Genomic DNA, 25,944 nt, shown 5'->3' with positions numbered 1-25,944 from the left:
TTTGCATTTTTAAACCGCCTTTGCATATATATTTTAAAGTTTTTATTTTAATTCCTTACATATGAACATGATACGTGTATTATTCATTCGTTTCAACGTTTTAAATTGTGAAGCATGTGACTTTAATAAGACTATACGCATTTAAAGTTTGAAACAAAAAACGATAGATACATCGAGGTCGTTTTGCTTGGGTGATTTACCTGTAAAAAGCTCGGGACTCATCCATGTTTAAAACGAATTAATGCATGTTTGAAATAGTTTAACGGGGGCGTGGCCTATTAGTTTAACGCAACTAACCAGCAACTTGATTTCAATTGATTCACCGCAGAGAAATCTATTTGACTGGCGTTAAAATGAATTGATATGAATTGATATGAATTAAATATAATTTTTAATTTTTGTCAATCTTTATCAAATAACGATCAATCTCATTTAAATAGCGTTAACACGTTTTTGTCCGTTCAAGTTAAATTCGGGTCACTAGTGCATACGCAACGAAATGATATCTTATAAATTGTTTGTTAAATTTAGGTAACCAATACGTAGTTTTAACCTTCAAATACTTAGTAGGGAACTCAACATGCTTAAGGTAAGATATCTTTATGATATTATACGAACGGTTATAGCTCATTTATGATAGATGTCTTCATGAAAAATCAATATAAGCGCTCCTGACAATCAAAGTGAAAATTCTGAATTATGCAGAGTATATAAAAATTATCTAAAAACAAATATCTACCTATCATTTCCCTATTAAAGATGAATAAAGAATCCAGTATTTAATTTGTCAGTTGAAATCTTTTGTTTGTTTGTATCGTTAAATTAGTCTTTTGTCATATCTGATGTGCTATATTCCCAACTAGATCGGGTTTCTCGTGCGCGCTAGGCAGCGGACTAGAACGACACTCCTACAGTTTTTTTTTGTTTTTTTTATTGGATAACACATCACCAGGCCACTTTTGAATGATGTTACAAAACATATACACCACGCCTTACTCATTAAATAAACTCATCATAGATATCAGGACTAAATTTTGTATATACGCCAGACGCGCATTTCGTCTACAAAAGATTCATCAGTGACGCTCGAATCCATAAAAGTTCGAAAAGCCAAATAAAGTACGAAGTTGAAGAGCATTAAAAACCAAAAATTCCTCAAAGTTAGGCCAAATACAGCTAAGGTAATCTATGTCTGAGGTAGAAAAGCCTTAGTTTTTCAAAAATTCTAAATTTTGTAAACAGTTAATTTATAAATATAACCATATCAACGATAATTCATGTCAGCACAAAAAGTGCTGACTACTGGGCTGGTGATACCATCGGGGAAATAAATCTTCACCAGCAGTGGCATCGACCCAGTGGTTGTAAATAAACTCATCGTAGATACCAGTACTAAATTTTGTATATACACCAGACGCGCGTTTCGTCTACAAAAAACTCACCAGTGACGCTCGAATCCAAAAAAATGTAAAAAGGCAAAATAAAGTACGAAGTTGAAGAGCATTAAGGACCAAAATTCCTAAAAGTAAGCCAAATACAGCTAAGGTAATCTATGACTGAGGTAGAAAAGCCTTAGTTTTTTTCAAAAATTCAAAATTTTGTAAACAGTTAATTTCAAAAAATCATAATCTTTTCAATGATAATGTTTGTCAGCACAAAAAGTGTTGACTACTGGACTGGTGATACCCGCGGGGAAATAAATCTCCACCAACAGTGGCATCGACCCAGTGGTTGTAAATGAACTCATCATAGATACCAGTACTAAATTCTGTATATACGACAGACGCGCATTTCGTCTACAAAAGACTCATCAGTGACGTTCGAATCCAAAAAAAAAAAAAATTATAAAGGCCAAATAAAGTACGAAGATTAAGAGCATAAGGATCAAAATTCCTAAAAGTTATGCCAAATACAGCTAAGGTAATCTATGCCTGAGGTAGAAAAGCCTTAGTTTTTCAAAAATTCAAAATTTTGTAAACAGTTAATTGATAAATATAACCATATCAATGATAATTCATGTCTGCACAAAAAGTGCTGACTACAGGGCTGGTGATACCATCGGGGAAATAAATCTCCACCAGCAGTGGCATCGACCCAGTGGTTGTAAATAAACTCATCATAGATACCAGTACTAAATTCTGTATATACACCAGACGCGCGTTTCGTCTACAAAAAACTCACCAGTGACGCTCGAATCCAAAAAAGTTAAAAAGGCAAAATAAAGCACGAAGTTGAAAAGCATTAAGGACCAAAATTCCTAAAAGTTATGCAAAATACAGCTAAGGTAATCTATGCCTGAGGTAGAAAAGCCTTAGTTTTTCAAAAATTCAAAATTTTGTAAACAGTTAATTTATAAATATAACCATATCAATGATAATTCATGTCAGCACAAAAAGTGCTGACTACTGGGCTGGTGATACCATCGGCATCGGCTGAGGAAGAAAAGCTTTAGTTTTTCAAAAATTCAAAATTTGGTTAACAGTTAATTGATAAATATAACTATATCAATGATAATTCATATCAGCACAAAAAGTGCTGACTACAGGGCTGGTGATACCATCGGGGAAATAAATCTCCACCAGCAGTGGCATCGACCCAGTTGTTGTAAATAAACTCATCATAGATACCAATACTAAATTTTGTATATACACCAGACGCGCGTTTCGTCTAAAAAAAACTCACCAGTGACGCTCGAATCCAAAAAAGTTAAAAAGGCCAAAAAAAGTACGAAGTTGAAAAGCATTAAGGACCAAAATTCCTAAAAGTTATGCCAAATACAGCTAAGGTAATCTTTGCCTGATATAGAAAAGCCTTAGTTTTTCAAAAATTCTAAATTTTGTAAACAGTTAATTTATATATATGACCATATCAATGATCATTCATGTGAGCACAAAAAGTGCTGACTACTGGGCTGGTGATACCCTCGGGGAAATAAATCTCCCCCAGCAGTGGCATCGACCCAGTGGTTGTAAATAAACTCATCATAGATACCAGGATTAAATTTTGTATATACGCCAGACGCGCGTTTGTCTACAAAAGACTCACCAGTGACGGTCGAATCCAAAAAAAAGTTAAAAAGGCAAAATAAAGTACGAAGTTGAAGAGCATTAAGGACCAAAATCCCAAAAGTAAGCCAAATACAGCTAAGGTAATATATGCCTGAGGTAGAAAAGCCTTAGTTTTTCAAAAATTCAAAATTTTGTAAACAGTTAATTTAAAATTATAATCTTACCAATGATTATTTATGTCAGCACAAAAAGTGTTGACTACAAGACTGGTGATACCCGCGGGGAAATAAATCTCCACCAACAGTGGCATCGACACAGTGGTTGTAAATGAACTCATCATAGATACCAGAACTAAATTCTGTATAGACGCCAGACGCGCGTTTCGTCTACAAAAGACTCACCAGTGACGCTCGAATCCAAAAAAAAGTTAAAAAGGCCAAATAAAGTACGAAGTTGAAGAGCATTAAGGACCAAAATCCTAAAAGTATCATCATGTGACCATATCAATGATCATTCATGTCAGCACAAAAATGCTGACTACTGGGCTGGTGATACCCTCGGGGAAATAAATCTCCCCCAGCAGTGACATCGACCCAGTGGTTGTAATTGAACTCATCATAGATACCAGGACTAAATTTTTTATATACGCCAGACGCGCGTTTCGTCTACAAAAGACTCACCAGTGACGCTCGAATCCAAAAAAAGTTAAAAAGGCCAAATAAAGTACGAAGTTGAAGAGCATTAAGGACCAAAATCCTAACGGTAAGCCAAATACAGCTAAGGTAATCTATGCCTGGGGTAGAAAAGCCTTAGTTTTTCAAAAATTCAAAATTTTGTAAACAGTTAATTAAAAATTATGATCTTACCAATGATAATTTATGTCAGCACAAAAAGTGTTGACTACAAGACTGGTGATACCCGCGGGGAAATAAATATCCACCAACAGTGGCATCGACCCAGTGGTTGTAAATGAACTCATCATAGATACCAGAACTAAATTCTGTATATACTACAGACGCGCGTTTCGTCTACAAAAGACTCATCAGTGACGCTCGAATCAAAAAAAAATCATAAAGGCCAAATAAAGTACGAAGTTGAAGAGCATTAAGGACCAAAATCCTAAAAGTAAGCCAAATACAGCTAAGGTAATCTATGCCTGAGGTAGAAAAGCCTTAGTTTTTCAAAAATTCAAAATTTTGTAAACAGTTAATTAAAAATTATAATCTTACCAATGATAATTTATGTCAGCACAAAAAGTGTTGACTACAAGACTGGTGATAACCGCGGGGAAATAAATATCCACCAACAGTGGCATCGACCCAGTGGTTGTAAATGAACTAATCATAGATACCAGAACTAAATTCTGTATATACGACAGACGCGCGTTTCGTCTACAAAAGACTCATCAGTGACGCTCGAATCCAAAAAAAATCATAAAGGCCAAATAAAGTACGAAGATGAAGAGCATAAGGATCAAAATTCCTAATAGTTATGCCAAATACAGCTAAGGTAATCTATGCCTGAGGTAGAAAAGCCTTAGTTTTTCAAAAATTCAAAATTTTGTAAACAGTTAATTTATAAATATAACCATATCAATGATAATTCATGTCAGCACACAAAGTGCTGACTACAGGGCTGGTGATACCCTCGGGGAAATAAATCTCCACCAGCAGTGGCATCGACTTATTGGTTGTAAATAAACTCATCATATATACAGTTAATTTATAAATATAACCATATCAATGATAAATCATGTCAGCACAAAAAGTGTTGACTACTGGGCTGGTGATACCCTCGGGGAAATACATCTCCAACAGCAGTGGCATCGACCCAGTGTTTGTAAATAAACTCATCATAGATACCAGAACTAAATTCTGTATATACGACAGACGCGCGTTTCGTCTACAAAAGACTCATCAGTGACGTTCGAATCCACAAAAAAATTATAAAGGCCAGATAAAGTACGAAGTTGATGGGCATTAACATGATTACGGACCAAAATTCTTTAAAGTTATGCCAAATACAGCTACGGTAAGCTATGCCTGAGGTAGAAAAACCTTAGTTTTTCAAAAAATTATAAATTTTGTAAACAGTTAATTTATTAATATAACCATATTAATGGTAATTCATTTCAGCACACAAAGTGCTGACTACTGGGCTGGTGATATCCTCGGGGAAATAAATATCCACCAGCAGTGGCATCGACCCAGTGGTTCTAAATAAACTCATCATAGAAACCAGGACTAAATTTTGTATATACGCCAGACGCGCGTTTCGTCTACAAAAGACTCATCAGTGACGCTCGAATCCAAAAAAGTTAAAAAGGCCAAATAAAGTACGAAGTTGAAGAGCATTAACATGATTAAGGACCAAAATTCCTAAACGTTATTTCAAATACAGCTAAGGTAATATTTGCCTGAGGTAGAAAAGCCTTAGTTTTTCAAATATTCAAAATTTTTTAAACAGATAATTTATACATATAACCATATCAATGATAATGCATGTCAGCATATTTAAACGAACTCATCCGACTCATCCTGCGGATTCGTCGTTTAAATATGTTAACTCGTAAATAGCGTGGTATAAAAGGATATGATTATTTGCTTGGTATCACAAATCAAATAAAAAACGACAATAAACACAACGAGCTGATTTTGAATATATCGAACGTTTGTATTAAATAAAAATGTAATTTCAACCGTTTGAAGGAACTGAATTAGATTGAAATTAATTTCTTCTAGTTGTCTCCCATAGACCGTTAGTTGTTTTCCCGCGCTTCATGGGATATAGCCATTCAGCACGACAGGGCCGACTCGACTAGACGTGTCTCTCAGTTATAGTAAATATGGATTCCGATACACCTCACGTAGAAATATCTTTGCGGACAGTTTTAGACATCGAAGTTCTTGTTGACACTAAAATAAGTGAAAAGATAAATAGTTTGCGCGACGAAATCCAAGGCACAAACCAGAGCATGAAGTCTCAAGTTAAGAAGCTGAAGTCGGACTCCCAGTACAAATGGCGTTCGGAAGGTAACAAAATTCAGTTCAATTACAATACAGAAAACCTTGCAGATTTAACCCAAGCTATTTGGGCTATTGACAATGGCAAAGTTGATTATGCTAGAGACATTGTTGCATCCTGTACAGATAGGCTTAAACATAGAAATAAGCTAATAAAGATCGCGGATACTTCTGATGGAGGGTGGGATACAGCTCGCCAGTACGAGGCAAACCCAATTGCTAGCGATTCTGAAGATGAGTCCAAGATTATCAGGGCTGAAAACAGGGTCATTAAGAAGAAAAAGAGTAAGAGCAAACCAGCAGCTAAACAGCAGTAAATTCCTGCCACCGTTAGCTCTAGCTTCAACTCTCAACAGCCCTTTCGAGGGGGCCAGCCGTCTTGGTATGGAGGTTTCCCGTATGCCCAGGACCAGTACGCTGGAAAATCTCAACGGGGACCATGCTTCAACTGTGGGTCGTACAATAGGCTGGTCCTCTCCCTTGCAACATACGGGTATCACAGGGTGTCAAAGCCAAACAGATAAAGGACAGAGAACCAGTCTAGTCGTACAAACACTGGAGAGTTAACTGGCCCTTCCAAAACAACAAGACAGCAGCATCAAACAATAGAAACTAGCTTTGTAAAAGATGAGTATAATTTTGACATTAGTTCTTTAGATAATGAGTCTGTTCATAATTTTTTACATGATTATTACGAATATGAGCAAGATGGTACTGATATTATTGTTAAGGGTAGGCTGAAGGAAAATATACAATTTTGGATAGATATTGGTGCTTATGACTACATAATTGATACTATAAGAGATGGTTATAAGATACCATTTTATTCCATTCCTCCGTCTACGTATTTATTCAACAATTTATCAGCTTTGAAAAATTCCGATTTTGTACATACAGCTTTTCAAGATTTATTACATAGAGGTTTAATAGTTCAGTGTGGACAGCGACCTTTTGTTGTTAATCCTCTTACTGTATCAGTTCAGTCTAATTTAAAGAAAAGATTGATACTTGATTTGAGAGCGGTAAATAAACATTTATGGAAACAGAGCGTTAAATTTGAGGATATGAGGACTGCTCAACATAATATTAAATTGAATTATTCCATGTTTAAGTACGACGTTCATTCAGCTTATCACCATATTGACATTTTTGAACCACACATAGAGTACTTAGGTTTTTCATGGATTATTAATGGCTGTCCTACATTTTTTTCAAATTTCTTGCTTTACCATTTGGTTTGAGTACAGCTTGTTTTATTTTTACTAAACTGACTAGGCCACTTGTAAAGAAATGGTGATCTGAAGGTAATCAAGTTATAATGTATTTTGATGATGGTTTGGGTATAGAACAAGATAAAGAAATGAGCAAGATTGTGTCAGAACAAGTTAAGCTAGATTTAGTTAGAAGTGGCTTTGTACCTAAAGCAGAACAGTCCTTGTGGGAACCTACTAAACGTTTGGTTTGGTTAGGTACATATATTGATACAGAAAATGGTTTTTACAAAATACCAGATAACAGAATAAATAAGATGATAGATTCTATTGATGACATTATATCTTGTTTGACTGGGCGTAAGAGCGTGTTTGTGAAAAAAGTTGCATATGTTGTAGGTCAGATAATATCTTCATACTTAGTTATTGGAAATTTAGTTTATTTAATGACTAACAATTTAACTATAGACGTCTTGGTATTCTTATTTTAAACATTCAGAATCTAGTATTGAACAGTTACAATTCTGGAAACTTTATATAAGTGAAGTTAATGTAAAACATTTCAGTGTTGATGAATCATGTCATAGTATTATCTACAGGGACGCTAGTGGTACAGGTTTTGGCGGTTATATTGTAAAAGCACCACAAAACATTGCACATGGTATGTGGGTTGAATCAGAACGTAGTAATAGTTCAACTTGGAAGGAACTTTCTGCGGTAATGAAAGTTTTGCTGTCCTTAATTAACATTATATCCGGAAAAAAGGTTAAATGGTTTACAGATAACCAAAATGTTGTGAGCATTGTAAGCAAAGGAAGTACTAAAACTATTTTACATAAGTTAGCATTAGACATATTTAGCGCATGTTTGAAGTACAATGTCAACATTAATATAGTTTGGATACCTAGGACACTAAACGAAAAAGCTGATTTTCTGAGTCGGATCGTTGATCATGATGATTGGGGAATATCATATTACATTTTTCAATTGATAGAATCTTTATGGGGCCCGCATGAAGTAGATTGGTTTGTTTCTGATCACATTTTTAAGTTACGTGTATTTTATTCAAGATTTTGAAATGAAAATTTGTCTGGTATTGATGCGTTTACAGTAGATTGGTATGGGGTTAACGGTCTTTTTGTACCACCTGTATTTCTTATACCACGTGTTATTAATTACATGAGACAATGCAACGCTGTATGTACATTGATTGTTCCTTACTGGCCATCTGCAAGTTATTGGCCTATGTTATGCCCAAATGGGTGCGATTTCACAGATCAAGTTATTGCATATGTAGAATTACCCAGCGGTAAGGAGTTTTATACTCCTGGTAAAAGCAAGAAGGCCATTTTTGGTAATACTGATCTTACTTTTAAGATGATAGCTTTGAGGCTAGATTTCAGAGTATAATACTGATATGTATGAAGGTTGTAAACCTATTTTGTTTATGAAGCTGTAAATGCTTATCTGGTTTGTACAGATGATATATTAAAGGCTGTATTAGTGCCTTGTTTGTGTACTAACGTTACACTGCATATCTAAATTGGTTTCAGATTTTGGCATTAAGGCTTTCAATGGCCTTGTTGAGAACTAATATACTAACAAATACAAATGCTTATGATCAACATTAAGACTATTGTACATAGTCTTGTGAGATGTACTAATTAGTATTTTTCTGTTGATGGTTTCTTACATTTAAGATTCTGTTATTGTTTAATTATTGTTTATACATGTATTTTTGCAGGCCTATGAATCTGAGATTAATTTTTTGCAACCAGCTTTGCATACCAATGTTGATGTTCTTATGGAATTACTTTGCGAATATAAAGCTGACAGTACCGTTAAAACTTATCATGCAGGAATTATCCGTTGGAAAAAGTGGGCTGTTCATAACGGTATAAGTCGTTGTGATATTTTACCGGCAAAATGTTTGCACGTTGCACTATATTTATCTTCATTAGTTCAGAACAGTCACACTGCTAGTCCGGTTATTTCAGCATTTTATAGTATGCAATGGGCACATCATATGATTGGTCAAACGTCTCCTACCGAAAATTTAGTTGTGAAAAATGTTTTAGAAGGTGCAAAATGCCGATTATCTACTCGAATTGAGAAAAATGAACCAGTTACTCCTGAGATTCTATCTACAATGTATAGTTCGTCATTTAAGGAATATAATGTTATGTCACAGCGTTTTATATGTGCGTGTTTACTAGCGTACTCAGGTTTTTTGAGTGTCCGAGCTATTAAATATACGGAGATGTGATATCATTTTTGAATTAGGTTATATATCTATATTTATTCCGAAAAGTAAAACTAGTATTTACCGTGATTGCAATTCTGTAGTTATAGCCTGTATGGATTCAGATGTGTGTCCAGTTAGGAATTTAAAGTTATATTTGTTGTGGGCTGATATTTCGCCGAAATCGGAAGAATTTATTTTTAGAAATTTAACAAAATTCAAGGATAGATATGTTCTTCGGAAGGAAAATAAACCACTGTCTTATACACGTATGAGATAATAATTTATTGAAGCTTTTCAACCTTTTGTGTCAGATATTAAGACATATGGATTGCACAATTTACGTTCTGGCGGAACTACAACTTGCGCTAATTTAGGTATTTCCGATCGATTGTTCAAAAGACATGGCAGATGGCGTTCAGAGACGGCCAAGGACGGTTATATTAAAGATTCTTTAAAAGACAGATTAATTTAGGTTTATAACCTGGTATTGACTTTTTATTTTCAAAGTGAATAAAGTTCTATAAGCAAGATAAACCATTTATTTCCCGTTCTTTATTTTTCAGCACATGGCACTGTCGTGTGGGCATTCAATTTGAACTTTAGTTTGGTTTTTATTAGTCTTATGTGCTTAGAGTTGGGTAGTCTATGGGCGTAGTTATTGTGGAAGAAATGTAATTTCAACAGTTTGAAGGAACTGAATTAGATTGAAATTAATTTCTTCTAGTTTTCTCCCATAGACCGTTAGTTGTTTTCCTGCGCTTCATGGGATATAGCCATTCAGCACGACAGGGCCGACTCGACTAAACGTGTTTCTCAGTTAAATGTTTTATGTTGCTTATGTGAATTTATTTGATGTTATATGAAATGTTTTGATTTTAGTAGTAATTATGTATAACTTGACTATATTTTGTCGACATGATATTATGTATCATAATGTGCAATTAAAATCAGCACTTGGCACTGTCGTGTGGGTATTTAATTTAAACTTTAGTTTGGTTTTTATTAGTCTTATGTACTTAGAGTTGGGTAGTATATGGGCGTACTTATTGTGGAAGAATGGAAATAAATAAAACGACAGAATAAGATAGATTATCTTTAAATAAAGCTAATACTAACAATGACCACTGCCCTTTCCTCGATCTTAATATATATATCATTAACGAGAAGCTTAATACAAAAATTATGATAAAAGAGATGATTTTGTATTTCCTATCGTTAATTATCCATTTTTAGAGGGTGACGTTCCCTTGTCAACATCTTATGGTGCTTACATATCTCAACTTGTACGTTTCGCTCGTGTATGTAAAAACGTATTATATTTTAGCGAGAGAAATGTATGTATTACTAAAAAATTATTACACCAGGGTTTTACATATCATAAACTAGTCAAAACATTTACTTAATTTTATCATCGGTATAAGGAAATAATTCATAAATATAACTCAACATGCAGACATCTTATTCGTTCAGTTATTTCACATCCAATCTTTTATAGTAATATTCCTTACAAAGCACAATATGTCAGTATTTACCTCAAAAGCTTACAAAACCTTTAAACATACTTATTAAGAAGGGATATAGTTATGATACTGTTGTCAGGTCATTAAAGATTGCATATTTTGGCTTTAATATTGAAATATTTGCATCGGAACTAATCACATTTATTTAAAAAAAAAACAGTTGTTGGCATGACACGGGTTATGTGCTTCTCATATATTTTGTAATAGTATGATACTAAACCCCTAACGGGAGGAATTGTGCCTGATATTAATATGATGAAGACATAATCTTTAAGTCAGATCAATTGAGGTCTGGAGCTGGCATGTCAGTTAACTGCTAGTAGTCTGTTGTTATATATATATAATTGTCATTTTATTTATTTTCTTTTGTTACATCTTCAGACATCGGACTCGGACTTCTCTTTAACTGAATTTTAATTTGCGTATTGTTATGCGTTTACTTTTCTACATTTGCTAGAGTTTTAGGGGGAGGGTTGAGATCTCATCAACATGTTTAACCCACCGCAATTTTGCCTCCGGCCTTTGTTAGTCTTGTATGATTTTTCATTTTAGTTTCTTGTGTATAATTCGGAGTTCAGTATGACGTCCATTATCACTGTACTAGTATACATATTTTTAAGGGGCCAGCTAAAGGACGCGGGAGTTTCTCGCTACATTGAAGACCTATTGGTGGCTTTCGGCTGTTGTCTGCTCTATAGTCGGAGTGTTGTCTCTTTGACACATTCCCCATTTCCTTTCTCAATTTTATCAATACAAAACAGCGGATTTTATGTAAAAAGGGCAAAATAAATCGGACAAAACCTTTTTACAGTCTTGTTTATCATGAAGGAATATGGTTACTTTTTTTATTTGTGCATGTTAATGCAGGATACGTTAGGTGACAGGTACCAGTTCTTATACTCTGTGTAAGTGTTACACGTAGAAAATTAGTATGAAAAAAACATGGTTATATTTGTCACTTCACTTGGCAGTGATATATGAAAATATCTAAAATTCAAAATGCCACCTTTCCTGATTACATTGATATGTAATATTTATGGTTTTATCTGTGCTTGACATGAAAACCTAGAGTCCCATAAATATACTGTTCGGAGGCTAGCTATACATTTTGGTCATGTTTTCTATTGATAAAAACAAATGATTCTTTAAGGACATTGTGAAGTGTTCAATTTTGATGTCATGGATAAACTCAGCTGTTATTTACTCGAGGTGCAGGAGGAAACATTGACTGATTTTCTTGTCAGTAGTTAGCAAGTTTGTAGCAATGAGGTATTGAATAGGGTGAACAATTGATTTTTGTTTTATAATTTTATCCGTTAACAGGAAAAAGTATAAAACAGAAAAGGGCCAAAGCTACTAGAGTATCATGCAACCGCATACATCGAAATTATTTAGAAACATAATTAAGTCTAACAGATTGATTTAAAGAATTTTTTTTGAAAATATGGCAAAGGCTTGCACGGATATTAATAAAAAAATAATCTGTTTTTTAGGTCAACTTAACTTTTGTTATGTTTTCCCCCTCTTTTTAGTACCACTTAAAAATCACAGAAGCAAGTTTGTTTTCTGATTCATCCGAGTTAAGTGGAAGGGGGTTCTGAAAAGTGTTTTTAACCTCACCACACTTTCATCTGCGAATTTCCACTGTCAGCCCGTTGCTTAGTGGTTTTCATATTTCTTTACCGTTAACTGATTGTACACGAATGATTCAATAATGCCATTATTTTTTCGTGTGTACTAGTTTCAATTTCGTCACGCTTTCTTTTTCCTATCTTTCTTACTTAACAATTTTGTTTTAAATTTAGAAATCCTTAAAGTTAGTTACAGTTACCGATTTAGACTATTTACCGGGTTTGTAATAACATGAGCAACACGACGGATGCCACATGTGAAACAGGATATGCTTACCCTTCCGGGGCATCTGAGATCACTCCCCAGATTTTGGTAAGTTTCGTGTCGCTCAGTTTTTAGTTTTTTTTATGTTCATTCATATGCACTTTTATTTGTCTGTTTGTCTTTTTGATTTTAAGCCATGGCGTTGTCAGATTATTTTCAAATTATGAGTTTCACTGTCCCTCTGTTATCTTTCGTTACTTCTTTTGTTAACATATCTGTTTTTTTTTTCTTTAACATAGTTGTCTAATTGACAATCATACCACTTTTCATTTTGCTAGCATTAGTTGTTATACGGTTTTCCTAAGTGTGTTTAACAATGACCCTGTTGGATAACTGCATGCAAAAGTAATTTCACACCGATACTAATCATGTTCCCCATCAATGCATTAAACAAGCTCATCAATTTATTTTAGTATAACTTTATTCTAACCTTGAAAAGGTCATATAAAGTATGATAGCAACTATATCTTTTAAATGTAGATTCACAGCCGAGTAAACACGTCATGTAATATTCATGTCTGTTCACTCGAGCGTACATTATATTGAAATAGTAAACAACAGTTTTGTACGATAAAAGTAAGATATTTCATATTCAATCATTGTGTTCTACAAAAGTTCAAATACCTGTTGAATAATACATTTCCTACCTAAGGTAATTTCATAGTATATTGTATTTAACTTTTTGTGTTCATATCATTGTGTTCATTCACATTTTTTATTTTCTTAAATACTGTTAAAATACTGTTAATTCAGAAGTTATTGCTATGATTTATATATATGAGAAAGCAAGAGTATGATGTTTGCAAGAATAAGATTCAAATCAATCTTTTAAATATGGATCCTTCTTCACACGTTTTTTTCAAATCGCAAAACTTCAATATATCGCAGTTTGTTTGTTATCAGTGCGTCGCAATAAATAATGCAGTCAGGAATATGACAGTTGTTATGCATTCGTTAAATGTGTTTAAGCGCTTGATTTGCTATTTGATTAGGGACTTTTTGTTTTAAATTTTCCTCAGAGTTCGGTTTTTTTTTGTGAATGCGCTTTATTTTATCTTGTAACAAAGACACCAACTGCAGAAATGTAACTCACACAAGTTACTATATATATAGTACAGCACTATATTACTATACTATTATTGTAACACATGTGCATTATAGGTATACAAAGGTGTGTGGTATATTAGAATTTCGCTGAAGTGATTGTGAGGAAAGTTGTCCATGTTGTCTTTGTTTTTGTAAATCTCTCTTTGTTATATTACTTCCCGTTCATTTATATTTTTCTTTTTTCAATCGTTTATGAGTGTAATTTCATACATGAGCATAAAATGTGTTCAACGGGTTTACTTTAAAGGTGTTGTAAATAAGACTTGACAGAAAAGACGCATAGTGGAAGAATTGTAAGTGGTACTCCAGTTCCGTCATATAAATGTAAATAAAAGACATCTGTGTAAAACATGAATGAAATGTTGAATATCACGATTAATTATCGTGGGGATTAAAAAATGATCGACAAAAAGAATTAAAATCTAAATTAAAAGGACACATTCGAGCCGATTAACTTTATTAAATAAAAAGACAGTGTGACGGTGACTTGATTTTTATTTGCATCATTTATGATTAAGGTTAAACAAATTGTCTGATAATTTAAATTAGTAAAATGAAATGAATTGTAAGTTTGCTACCATTGAAAAGAAATAAAAAACCTTCGTGTTGTTGAAAGAGAGGCAAGTTCAATTCATGTTGAACGTTTTTGAGTAGCAAATGTTAAAATGCCAGTACAGGATAACGTGTTTTCGACGATTGATGCTTGCAGGAAAATTAAATAGAATATAAGACTGACGTCAAAGAAATGGGTCACAATATGCAAATTCAACACTCCTCACAGAAATCATTAATCTTGTACACACTGTAGATTTACCACACATTGGTTTACACGCACTGTTTATGACCTACTTCTATCAAATTGTCGCCCACTGTTTATCGAATATAATCTTATCTGTGTTACGTCGTACATCACATTGTATTTTTTCACAAATGTACCTATTGATGGTGTGTTAGTTTTTCCTGTCATAGTTACATTAAACCAACATAGAAAAATTTCAATATTTATGTATAAATTTATCACTATATTTTGTACATTTGTTATACAAACAGTTAATACAAAATCTTGAATTTCGTTAAATTTTCAAGTTTTAAAAGTAGACGACAAAACAAAGATTTGTTTTAAATTGGTTTTGATTACAACATCAATATGCTTTTACGAAAGAAAACAGGCAATCCTTACTAACATACTAACATGCTATTATCGAAATTCAAGCGTAGAAATCACTATAATCACACTTATTAATAAAAGTAATTTGGATATTGTTATACATTTTTGTAATATAAATTACATAAGCACAATTTGTTTCATTTTTGTAGATAAATTAGGTCGTTAGTTTTCTCGTTTGAATTGTTTTTATATTTTTCATTTCGGGTCTTTTATAGTTGTCTTTTCAGTACGGGCCTTGTTTGTTGTTGAAGGCCGTACTGAGACCCATCGTTGTTAATGTCTGTGGTTTCTCATAGAGAGTTCCACATCTTCTTTTTTTATATTTAACAACTATCAACAAATTAAAACATAATCAAATTTGTATTCTGATCAAATGTTGTTTTTTGCACATCCACATTAATAATTTTCTATATAAAGATTGCTTTATTTGTTTACAACATCCCTATTTCCTGCTGATAATTTTATTTTATTATTGCACAATTCATGTCTTCTTTGACTGTCAATGGCGTTAAAACCCTCCATATATCGGATGTGTTATATTTGCCCGAGGCTTTTTCAGTGGTTGACGTTTGTTGATGGGGTTCAATCTTGTTTTTCGATTTTATTTTGTATTTTTCTGTTTGAATAGGTTTTAAAATAGTCATGTTGGTTCTTTTCATAGCTTGCTGTTAGTCGTTGGCCAAGGATTCGGGCTATAGGCCGAACTTTAATCTATAACGGTTTTCCCTTTCACTAATTGTGACTAGGATGGATAATTGTTTCATTGACACTCATATCTCATCTTCTTATATCTAATATATAATGCAGTGACTTATCTAAGCGAACATAATTTACTTATTTTCAAAGCATGTTATCGTATAGGAAAAGACAAATGAAAGTACAAACGAAAACCGAGGGAATCTTGTGAACTTTAAAAAGGAACTTGATTGATTACATCGACAGAGTGAGCGTCCCTTGCTTTGCATTCGTCGACATTTATATTAATTGAGACTCAATCAACGTTTGTTAATTGGGAAATGGACACAATTAGTAAGATTATATGTTAAATGACTATTCTGGCTATAGTGTTACATCTACAAATTATTGAGAGCTCAATTCACGTCACTTGAGAATATTATTGTCCGTTTATGTAATATACATTTCTCATAGTAAAGTATCAATATCGTCATTTTACAACATGTATTAATAAGCGGTAAAATCAAAAATATACTGAACTCCGAGGAAAATTCAAAACGTAAAGTTACTAATCAAATGGGAAAATCAAAAGCTCAAACGCATCAAACGAATTGATAACAACTGTCATATTCCTGACTTGGTACAGGCACTTTATTATGCAGAGAATGTTGGATTGAACCTGGTTTAATAGCTAGCCAAGGGTCTCTCTCTTGTAAGACAGTTGCATCAAAATTATATTCTTTGAGAGAGGTTTGAACAAATTTGTTTTAAGTTTACTTGTGGCTTCGCACCGAAATAGTTTTCATTGCAGAACCCTTAATTAAAAAGCAAAAGAAATGTATACCATATGTTCATGATTGTCTCTTTATGAATTGTATTTTCCATCATAACATGTACTCATGGAAATGTAGCCTTTAAATATACAATTTAATCTTTTCGAACAGCTGCTTAATACAAATGTTTCGCTAATCATCCGTTGTTATCTGTTTTACAATTCGTTTATTGCTACGCAACTGTTATGTTTACGAGGATCAAAGTAATTTACCCTTTATATTAATTTCATTTATAATAGTTTTCTGTTTAATATTTACATTATATTTTACATTTGATTCGAATGCAGTTAAATATATAGATTCAAATGCAACAATGAACAACTTAAACGTTTTAATGTTTTAAAAATATGAGTGATATAACACTATCATATACTGCACACAAATTTCACTATTATCAGTAAATAACTGATGTTTGTGTGACTAGTCTAGTCCCTTGATGAATTGCATCTGTGTAAAATTAACTAGAAGTAACTTAAATCTGAGTAATTATGATAAGGATTCACTGGCCATGGTATAGCTTGAATTCAATGTTTAATAAGAGAGAGTTCGATCAAATTTGAAACTTGAACGTAAGGAGATGAAGATGGTGGGATACACAATAATAAGGATGTACGGACATAAAGATAAAATTCTATGTTAACACTTTTAAACTATGTCTTGATATCTTTCTATATTGCATGCGTTCAATGGTTTGCATTGTACGATGTCATTTTTTCGCACTATAGACATTGTTTGCACTAGAGGATGCCCACCAAATCACAGTACTAAATATTCAGTGAACAGATAAAAAAGGTAGAGAATCTTGATGTCCGGTGTCGGTTTTCACACTTAAAAATGGGAAGAGTCTGCAAGTCGGAAGCCTGGTTTGCACATAAAATGAAGAAGGGATCGGGACGTCGGGTTCCTATGTTTGCACTTATAATGGGAACAGAACAATTTTCGATACGTCCAATATCGAGTTAGTTTTTTAACAGTTCTGCACCTGAGTTAAAAAGGTTGATGTCATTTAATTCAGCCTTATATTGCACTTACAATACAACACCATAGTGTATAACACTGTTAGGGAGAAATTATCACATAGAACGAATGAATTATAATACTTTCTTGACGTTCTAAATATGTGTTTCACAATTTTGGATCACACGCAGTTTTGCAGGGTACCATGCTCACAGATAATAAAGATACAAGTATCAAGGGCGCAGAGATAAATTCATGTGAAGATGAACAGATTCAATTTGAAGATAAAGACACAGAAAAGGATAGAAATATAGATCACGGTTGGGCTTGGGTAATTGTGGCAGGTATGGGTGACATATGTTATCGTGCATTTAGTTTTTGTACGTCTATAAACATTTGTTTTCTTGCTTTGACTCAGTCTGACATTCTTCCATAGAAAAATTATTGAACTACTCACACTTTTAACAAGGATAAGGTGATAGTTATAATGATATAAGTTATGAAGGTTTTTCACCTACCCCATTCGAATGCATAGATGGTTTGTTTTATAAGGGGTTGAGGACGAAGCTCGTATATTCTATCGAGTTTTCCTACACTCAGTAGCGAACTGCTTAATAATTTTATTGCACTCACGTTTTTTCCTGGCAAGTTTTGTCTACAAAAAGTAAAATCACAAAAATACTGAACTTAGAGGAAAATCAATTCGGAAAGTCCATAATCACATGGCAAAATTAAATAACAAAACGCATCAAAAACGAATGGACAAGAACCGTCATATTCCTGACTTGGTACAGGCATTTTCAAATGTAGAACATGGTGGATTAAACCTGGTTTTATAGCAACGTCACTACTTAACATGAAATGCGATGAAAAGATGAAATATGTGTATGCATGAATAAGACAGCAACTCACCGACACAAATATGCAAACAAAATAAAAATATACAGATTGACGTCTTATAATCCGATAACTATCATAATTGACATACATTGAGGACACACTAGTTTATACTGTAGCCGATGATTTGCCATTTGATCAGGCCTTTTCCGTTCTACATTTGCTTGAAGTTAAGAACTTGTGTTATTTTACTATATACCGATTCTCACATATAGTTGCATGGTTGTAGACAGACTATTAAAACATTGACTGCGAAAAAAAGTTTGTTAATAATGAAAGTATCCGATACTAGCTACAATCTTAATTGATATGATATGCGTTTCAATAGACATGTCGACCAGCGAATTTAGAGAAAAATAGTGCTATTTTTTTTAAAATGGTTTATCATTATCATTTCAGCGGCCACCGCAAGTTTTTGTGTGTTTGCCTCCTCGTTAAGAGGATTTGGTGTTTTCTTTAATGGTTTTATTGACAAGTTTGATTCAAGTTCGTCTATAACCTCGTCTATAACTGGTATCATGCATGCAACATACAGTATTTTTAGTAAGTATTTAAATTAAAAATTGACATAATAGTATTAACCTCAATGTTCTAGAAGCGATATTTAATGAAGCGGATTATGTAAAATGTGAAGAGTCAAAAATTAGTTTTATGGTTCAATAAAATCAAAATAAATTATTACCATTCATTATAAATAAATTTCTATCAAAACTAAGGCTGAAAGAACGTTTTCTATTATTTATATTAACAATAACAACGTACACACATGTTGGCGTATGAATACTAAACGTAAGAGTGGGTGTGTCGCCATCAAAATTGACAACATTGAAAATAAAACTAATAATTTTAACCAATCAGAAGACAGTAAAAACACTAAATTTATTTATATAATAATATAAGTTATTGTTGCTATACATGTTTGACTGTTCTAGATAATTAAACACTCTAAAATAAAGTCGATATTCCAGAATTGTATTTTAACAATGTGTTTATACATTCTAGTGAAAAGTAGACTTAACAAAACTATCTAACTCCGAGGAATATTCCTGACATGGTAAAGGCATTTTCTTTTGAAGAATTTGTTGGATAAATCTTGTATAGTTAGCATAACCTCTCACGTATATGTTAATCGCTAAAATTATATTTCTTTTACAACAGTGTGTGAATAAAACAAACAGACATACAAGGTAAAAATGTCAACAATAGTGGTACAGCAGTAATTATTATGCTTTAATACTTTTCATTATACAACAAAAAAAAATACATCAACAAAGAAAACCATAAACAAGACAAAGGCATTAGCACAAAACACATAAGCACAAAACATATAACCAAAAACGAAAAAAAAATATTACACATACTTACCATAGCACGATAACACAATGACTGGATGTTTAAGGACCGATACAAAAGTTAGCAGATAAGTAAAAAAAAAATAATCGAACAAATTAACAACTAATTAATGTGATGTGTTTGAGCTTTTGGTTTTGCTATTTGATTAGGGACTTTCATTTTTGAATTTTCCTCGGAGTTCAGTATTGTTTTTATTTTACTTGTTTTCATATATTAAAACCTATTTTAATAAATATAAATGATCTATATTTTCAGCACTTCCCGTGTTGACAGTTGGTCTTCGGTTTTTATCAACCAGACAGTGTATAATGATATCCGGTGTGTTGTCCAGTGCGGCTTTTATATGTGGGAGCTTTGCAACCGACGCTATAACCTTACTCTTCACAAACGGGGTTTTAACAGGTATTCTATGTTGAAGATTGTTTCTTAATCTTAATGTAGACACGGACAAGCTACGATTAAGAACAAAGCTGGTACCATAATTATTCAATGTTAAGGAAGATTCAAACGCGCGCTAAAGGTAAATGTTCACGGATTTTAATATCATGGGTATCAAATTACTGACAAAAGAGTCAGCAGACGAACATAAAAATGAAAACAAAAATTCGAATTCATGATATAAGACGCTATTTTTTGTAAGTCTAATGTACACTTAACGCGCTTCTGGCGTACCTAAATCATACATCATACATTTAGTATCTTGCATCAGTTTTGATAGGATCACATTAGGATATCAAGATGAAAAACATATATGTCAGACTACAACATGCAAATACGCAGATCAAAAGAAACTTCGCAATTACAATTTTTGTATCTTGTAATAATTGGCTACGATCTAAACTCATCAAATAGAAAAATGTAATGATTTTATTTCTAAAACTTCAATTATCTTTTAAGTAGCATTGTAATAAGAAGTTCTATGTGTTGAACTCATTTTCTCATACAAAAGGGATGGTATATACAATTAAAAAGAAAATGGTTCATCTCTTAAACGTATATGACTGAACTGGTTTTTAGGTCACCTGGCCCGAAGGGCCAAGTGAGCTTTTCCCAACACTTGGCGTCCTTCGTCCGTCGTCGTCGTCGTCCGTCGTCGTCGTCGTCCGTCGTCGTCGTCGTTAACTTTTACAAAAATCTTCTCCTCTGAAACTACTGGGCCAAATTAAACCAAACTTGGCCACAATCATCATTGGGGTATCTAGTTTAAAAAAATGTGTAGCGTGACCCGGCCAACCAAACAAGATGGCCACCATGGATAAAAATAGAACATAAGGGTAAAATGCAGTTTGTGGCTTATAACTCAATAACCCAAGCATTTAGAGCTAATCTGACAGGGTAAAATTGTTTACCAGGTCAAGATCTATCTGCCCTCAAATTTTCAGATGAATCAGACAACCCGTTATTGGGTTGCTGCCCCTGAACTAGTAATTTTAGGGAATGTTTGCTGTTTTTGGCTATTATCTTGAATATTATTATAGATAGAGATAAACTGTAAACAGCAATAATGTTCAGCAAAGTAAGATTTACAAATAAGTTAACATGACCAAAATAGTCAGTTGACCCCTTTAGGAGTTATTGATTTTTATAGTCAATTTTTAACCATTTTTCGTAAATCTTAGTTATCTTTTACAAAAATCTTCTCCTCTGAAACTACTGGGCCAAATTATTCCAAACTTGGCCACAATCATTTTTGGAATATCTACCTTAAAAAATGTGTGGCGTGACCCGGCCAACCAACCAAAATGGCCGCCATGGCTAAAAATAGAACATAGAGGTAAAATGCAGTTTTTGGTTTATAACTCAAAAAACCAAAGCATTTAGAGCAAATCTGACAAGGTAAAATTGTTTACCAGGTCAAGATCTATCTGCCCTCACATTTTCAGATGAATCAGACAACCCGTTATTGGGTTGCTGCCCCTGAACTGGTAATTTTAGGGAATGTTTGCTGTTTTGGCTATTATCTTGAATATTATTATAGATAGAGATAAACTGTAAACAGCAATATTGTTCAGCAATGTAAGATTTACAAATAAGTCAGCATGACCAAAATGGTCAGTTGACCCCTGAAGGAGTTATTGCCTTTCATAGTCAATTTTTAAACATTTTTTCGTAAATCTTAGTAATCTTTTACAAAAATCGTCTTCTCTGAAACTACTGGGCCAAATTAAAATAAACTTGGCCACAATCATCATTGGGGTAACTTGTTTAAAAAATGTGTGGCGTGACCTGGTCAATCAACCAAAATGGCTGCCACGGCTTATAATAGAACATAGGGGTAAAATGCAGTTTTTGGCTTATAACTCAAAAAACCAAAGCATTAAGAGAAAATCTGAAGGGTTTAATTGTTTTTCAGGTCAACATCTATCTGCCCTGATGTTTTCACATGGATCTGACAACCCGTTGTTAGGTTACTGTCCTGAATTGGTAATTTTAAGGAAATTTTGGTGTTTTTTGTTATTATCTTGAATGTTATTATAGATGCAGATAAACTGTACACAGCAATAGAATTCAGGAAAATAAGATCTACAAATAAGTTTACATGACCAAGATACTCAATTGACCCCTTAAGGAGTTATAGCCCTTTATAGTTAATTTTTAACATTTTTCATAAATTTTTGTAAATTTTTAGAAAATATTTTCCGCTGTAATTACTGGGTCAAGTTCATTATAGATAGAGATAATTGTAGCAACAAGAATGTTCAGTAAAGTAAGATCTACAAACACATCACTTTCACCAAAACACAATATGTCATGAATGTATCCGTGTCCATTGTTTAATATGCACAAGACCAAGGTGAGCGACACAGGCTCTTTAGAGCCTCTAGTTTTTATTCTTTTTTTAATAATATCATTTCATAATTTTAGGTCTTGCGTTTTCATTTTTACATGGACCATTAGCTTATTTGGTTGGGATCTACTTTATTAAACGGCGGAATTTAGCCCAGGCCATAACTATATCCGGTGGTCAGCTAGGAGGCTTACTTTTCCCTCCACTTTATGGATATTTAATCCGGGAGTATGGATTACATGGAGGGATGCTTCTCACAGGAGGAATTCATCTAAATATCATTGCGTTGGCGATTCTGTTAAGGCCAAAAAGAATCAACATAATGACGCTAATTCAGGGGAAAATAGACAGTCCGCATGTTAGTTCATCCAATATATCAGAAAGAAAACAGATGATTGAAAATAATGACGATAAAATGATGGCGTCAAATGGAATGTTTAATGGAATGAAACGCAGTTTAAGTGAAAGTTTATTAACAAAAGTCTTAAAACACGAATCCGTGACAGATTATAAATTGTGTGACTCAGATCAACATTTGACCAACTATAACAGAGATAAAATTATAACTGAAAAATATGTCGATAGTTTTGCACGTTCCAATATACTAAGTGTTGTTTGCAATTCATTGCCAGTCCTGAATGTTACAAATACGCCGCAATTTTTTATTATAAGGGAAACCAAACAACCTTGCTGGGGATTTGTGGATGTTAGTCTGATGAAAGCGCCATTCATGTGTATTTATGCGTTGGTTTATAGCTTCGGGAGAGTCCCTAATGCATATAACAGTATTTATATTGCACCGCTTGCACACGAAGCAGGCATCAGCGATAGTAGAATTGCAGATCTTGTTGCGCTAATTAATGCATGTGATTTTATTGGAATGATTTTATGTGGTTTCGTCGCAGATAGAAAACTTTTGGAAAACTATGTCATTGTCATATTATCTTTGTGCTTCACTGGTGTGTGTTTGTGTCTCTCATCATTATGTTCAGCATATTGGCATTTTATACTATTTTCTATTGCGACTGGTATAAGTGCTGGGGGAATATTTGCATTGACGCCAACAGTGGTGGCAGATTTTATGGGAATAGACAATTTTAGATCAGCTATGGGTATTTTAGTTTTATTTCAAGGAGTAAGTTTGGCAGCTTCTGGACCATTCCTTGGTAAGTTCGTGTAGGATTGAATGTTAGCATTTTTCATGATAAGAATCATACACTGTCAGTCATATCATTTATACATGTCGATCAACGGAATAGGGATGCAAAATCATATGTTTATAGGGATATCTGTTAGCGAAACAAATCTAGTGTGTCTGTTTTCTGTTGTTTTTTTTCAACATGAAAAAGATATTCATGGACAATGAGTGTGAGAAAAAATAACAAATAAGACAGAAAATTAATGAAATTTAAAAAAAAAACAGTCATAAAAATCATATATACCAATCTTGGGTTTGGTACACAAAACAGTTGGACTGGATTGTTTATCGTTTCAGATCGAGGTTCTGTTGAACTAAGTTATTAGTGTGTTCAGGTCCTATAACTTATATATATTTAGCAACCTTATATGCGATACCTTTGCTAAAGGAAGACCTGTTACCGAGGAAATAAATTGATAAATGGTAATTCTTCTATCAGCATTGCATAGTCTATGTAAAAAGTAAAATAATAATAAAAAACAAAGGACGGACAATTCAAAACGGAAAGTCTCATACAAAGACAGAACATAGAATACTAAAACAATAGACGTGATATTTAGTGCTCCGGAAGTGTAAGCAGATCCTGCACTACAAGAGTAATCCGTCGTGTTGCTCATGTTATAACAAGGTCGGTGAATAATTTTATTGGGTATGTCACATTTGTGAACAGGGAACACGATTGAGTAAAAAATCTCGTTTAGAAAATAAATTAACAAAAGCAAATAGAAATGCATTGTAACCATGGTAAAGTATAAGTTACAATGAATGTCATGACAAGAAAAGAGGACATTAGTTTGATGTTGATGACATGCTAAGTTATATCTTATAACTGGTTTATTTTCTATTGCAGGGTACTTAAAAGACGTGAGTGGGACGTATGTTACATCATTCTACTTCTTGGGAGGATGTGATATACTGTCTGCCTTAATTTTTATAATTGGTCTAGTATGTATAAGGAAACTCAAAGAAAAAAGTATCAGTGAATAAACCCCAAAGAGATTATGCGTACAATAGACTGACGAATAACAACGTATGTGACGGATGAATTGTCACGATTTCTACCAAACGAAGACACGTGAGATCGACAAATGATTTGCATTGCAAAATATTATAATAAATTTAATTATGAATACAAAGAAAAAATAACTCACTTAGAATAATTATTCCTTTTAAAAGACCTTCGATGAAAGATTTCGGGCGTGATATTTCAAATAGAATGAAACAAACACTGAAATTCATCAACTGGTTTAACAGACACAATAATCGGATGTGAAAATAAAAACCAAAATAATTTAAGGTATTTCCTCTAAAAATAACTTTAGATAAGAAAAGTTTGATTACAAACAATATGTCCGGATTTAAAAAGAATGCTTATCACACACTGATGAGTCTTGTGTAGACGAAACGCACGTCTAGCGCAAATACAAAATTGTAATCCTGTTATCTATATTAGTTTATTTAAAGGTTATACCTTTATTCCATTTCAATATAGTAAAATCTTTATTATGGAGGAATACGTGTTTACAGTTTAATCTATGAAAAAATACTGACCTACTATAAAGATAACTTCATAAACTACCAACTAAAATAGATATATTGATTTTCAACCATTCATGGTCAATTTTTATATGTGTTTTCACTCATGTCTTACTCCTATCTAGATGTTACCATTTTACTCTAAAGTGCACTATCCACAATAAACTTCTTTTGTTGCCCTGTATGAACACTGGTATAATTTATATAAATGACTAATTATAAGGTGTGATTCCATTAATAGACAATATTCAATATTCCTATTACCGAGAGTTGTGCAGTTATAGATTTAATTTTGCATTGACATTGCAGGTAGGATTTACGTTCGTTTTTACAAATATATTGCGTAGAGCATACACAAAATGTTTGTTTTAGAAATTATCTGATGTGACTAACAACCCACGAAAAACATATAGATATCCCATATTAATCACATTATTATGGAGGAAAATGTATGGTTGAAATCAATGTCTTTATCTAAAAAAGAAGATGTGGCATTATTACATAATTAGGGTTTATGTAACAGGTGAAT

At 33.2% G+C, this 25,944-nt stretch overlaps 1 protein-coding gene and 1 long non-coding RNA gene across 2 annotated transcripts; both read left to right on the top strand.

Annotated features, from left to right (window-relative positions):
- Positions 1 to 7,349: 7,349 nt before the first annotated feature.
- Positions 7,350 to 10,010, top strand: LOC143084240 (uncharacterized). Its single transcript, XM_076260648.1, is given in 2 exon segments — positions 7,350 to 7,602; positions 9,478 to 10,010. Coding segments are annotated over 2 exon segments (735 nt in total). The 3' UTR covers positions 9,960 to 10,010.
- Positions 10,011 to 13,468: 3,458 nt separating this feature from the next.
- LOC143083437 (uncharacterized) lies at positions 13,469 to 25,015 on the top strand. The gene is made up of 6 exons (XR_012980704.1): positions 13,469 to 13,555; positions 17,835 to 17,987; positions 18,940 to 19,083; positions 20,149 to 20,295; positions 22,759 to 23,847; positions 24,730 to 25,015. It is a non-coding gene; the product is annotated as an uncharacterized LOC143083437 (long non-coding RNA).
- Positions 25,016 to 25,944: the final 929 nt, after the last annotated feature.

This window comes from Mytilus galloprovincialis, chromosome 7 (assembly GCF_965363235.1).
Source record: "Mytilus galloprovincialis chromosome 7, xbMytGall1.hap1.1, whole genome shotgun sequence".
NCBI lineage: Eukaryota > Metazoa > Mollusca > Bivalvia > Mytilida > Mytilidae > Mytilus > Mytilus galloprovincialis.
Note: the sequence above shows the minus strand (reverse complement) of the source record. Positions and strands in the feature narration are given on the sequence as shown.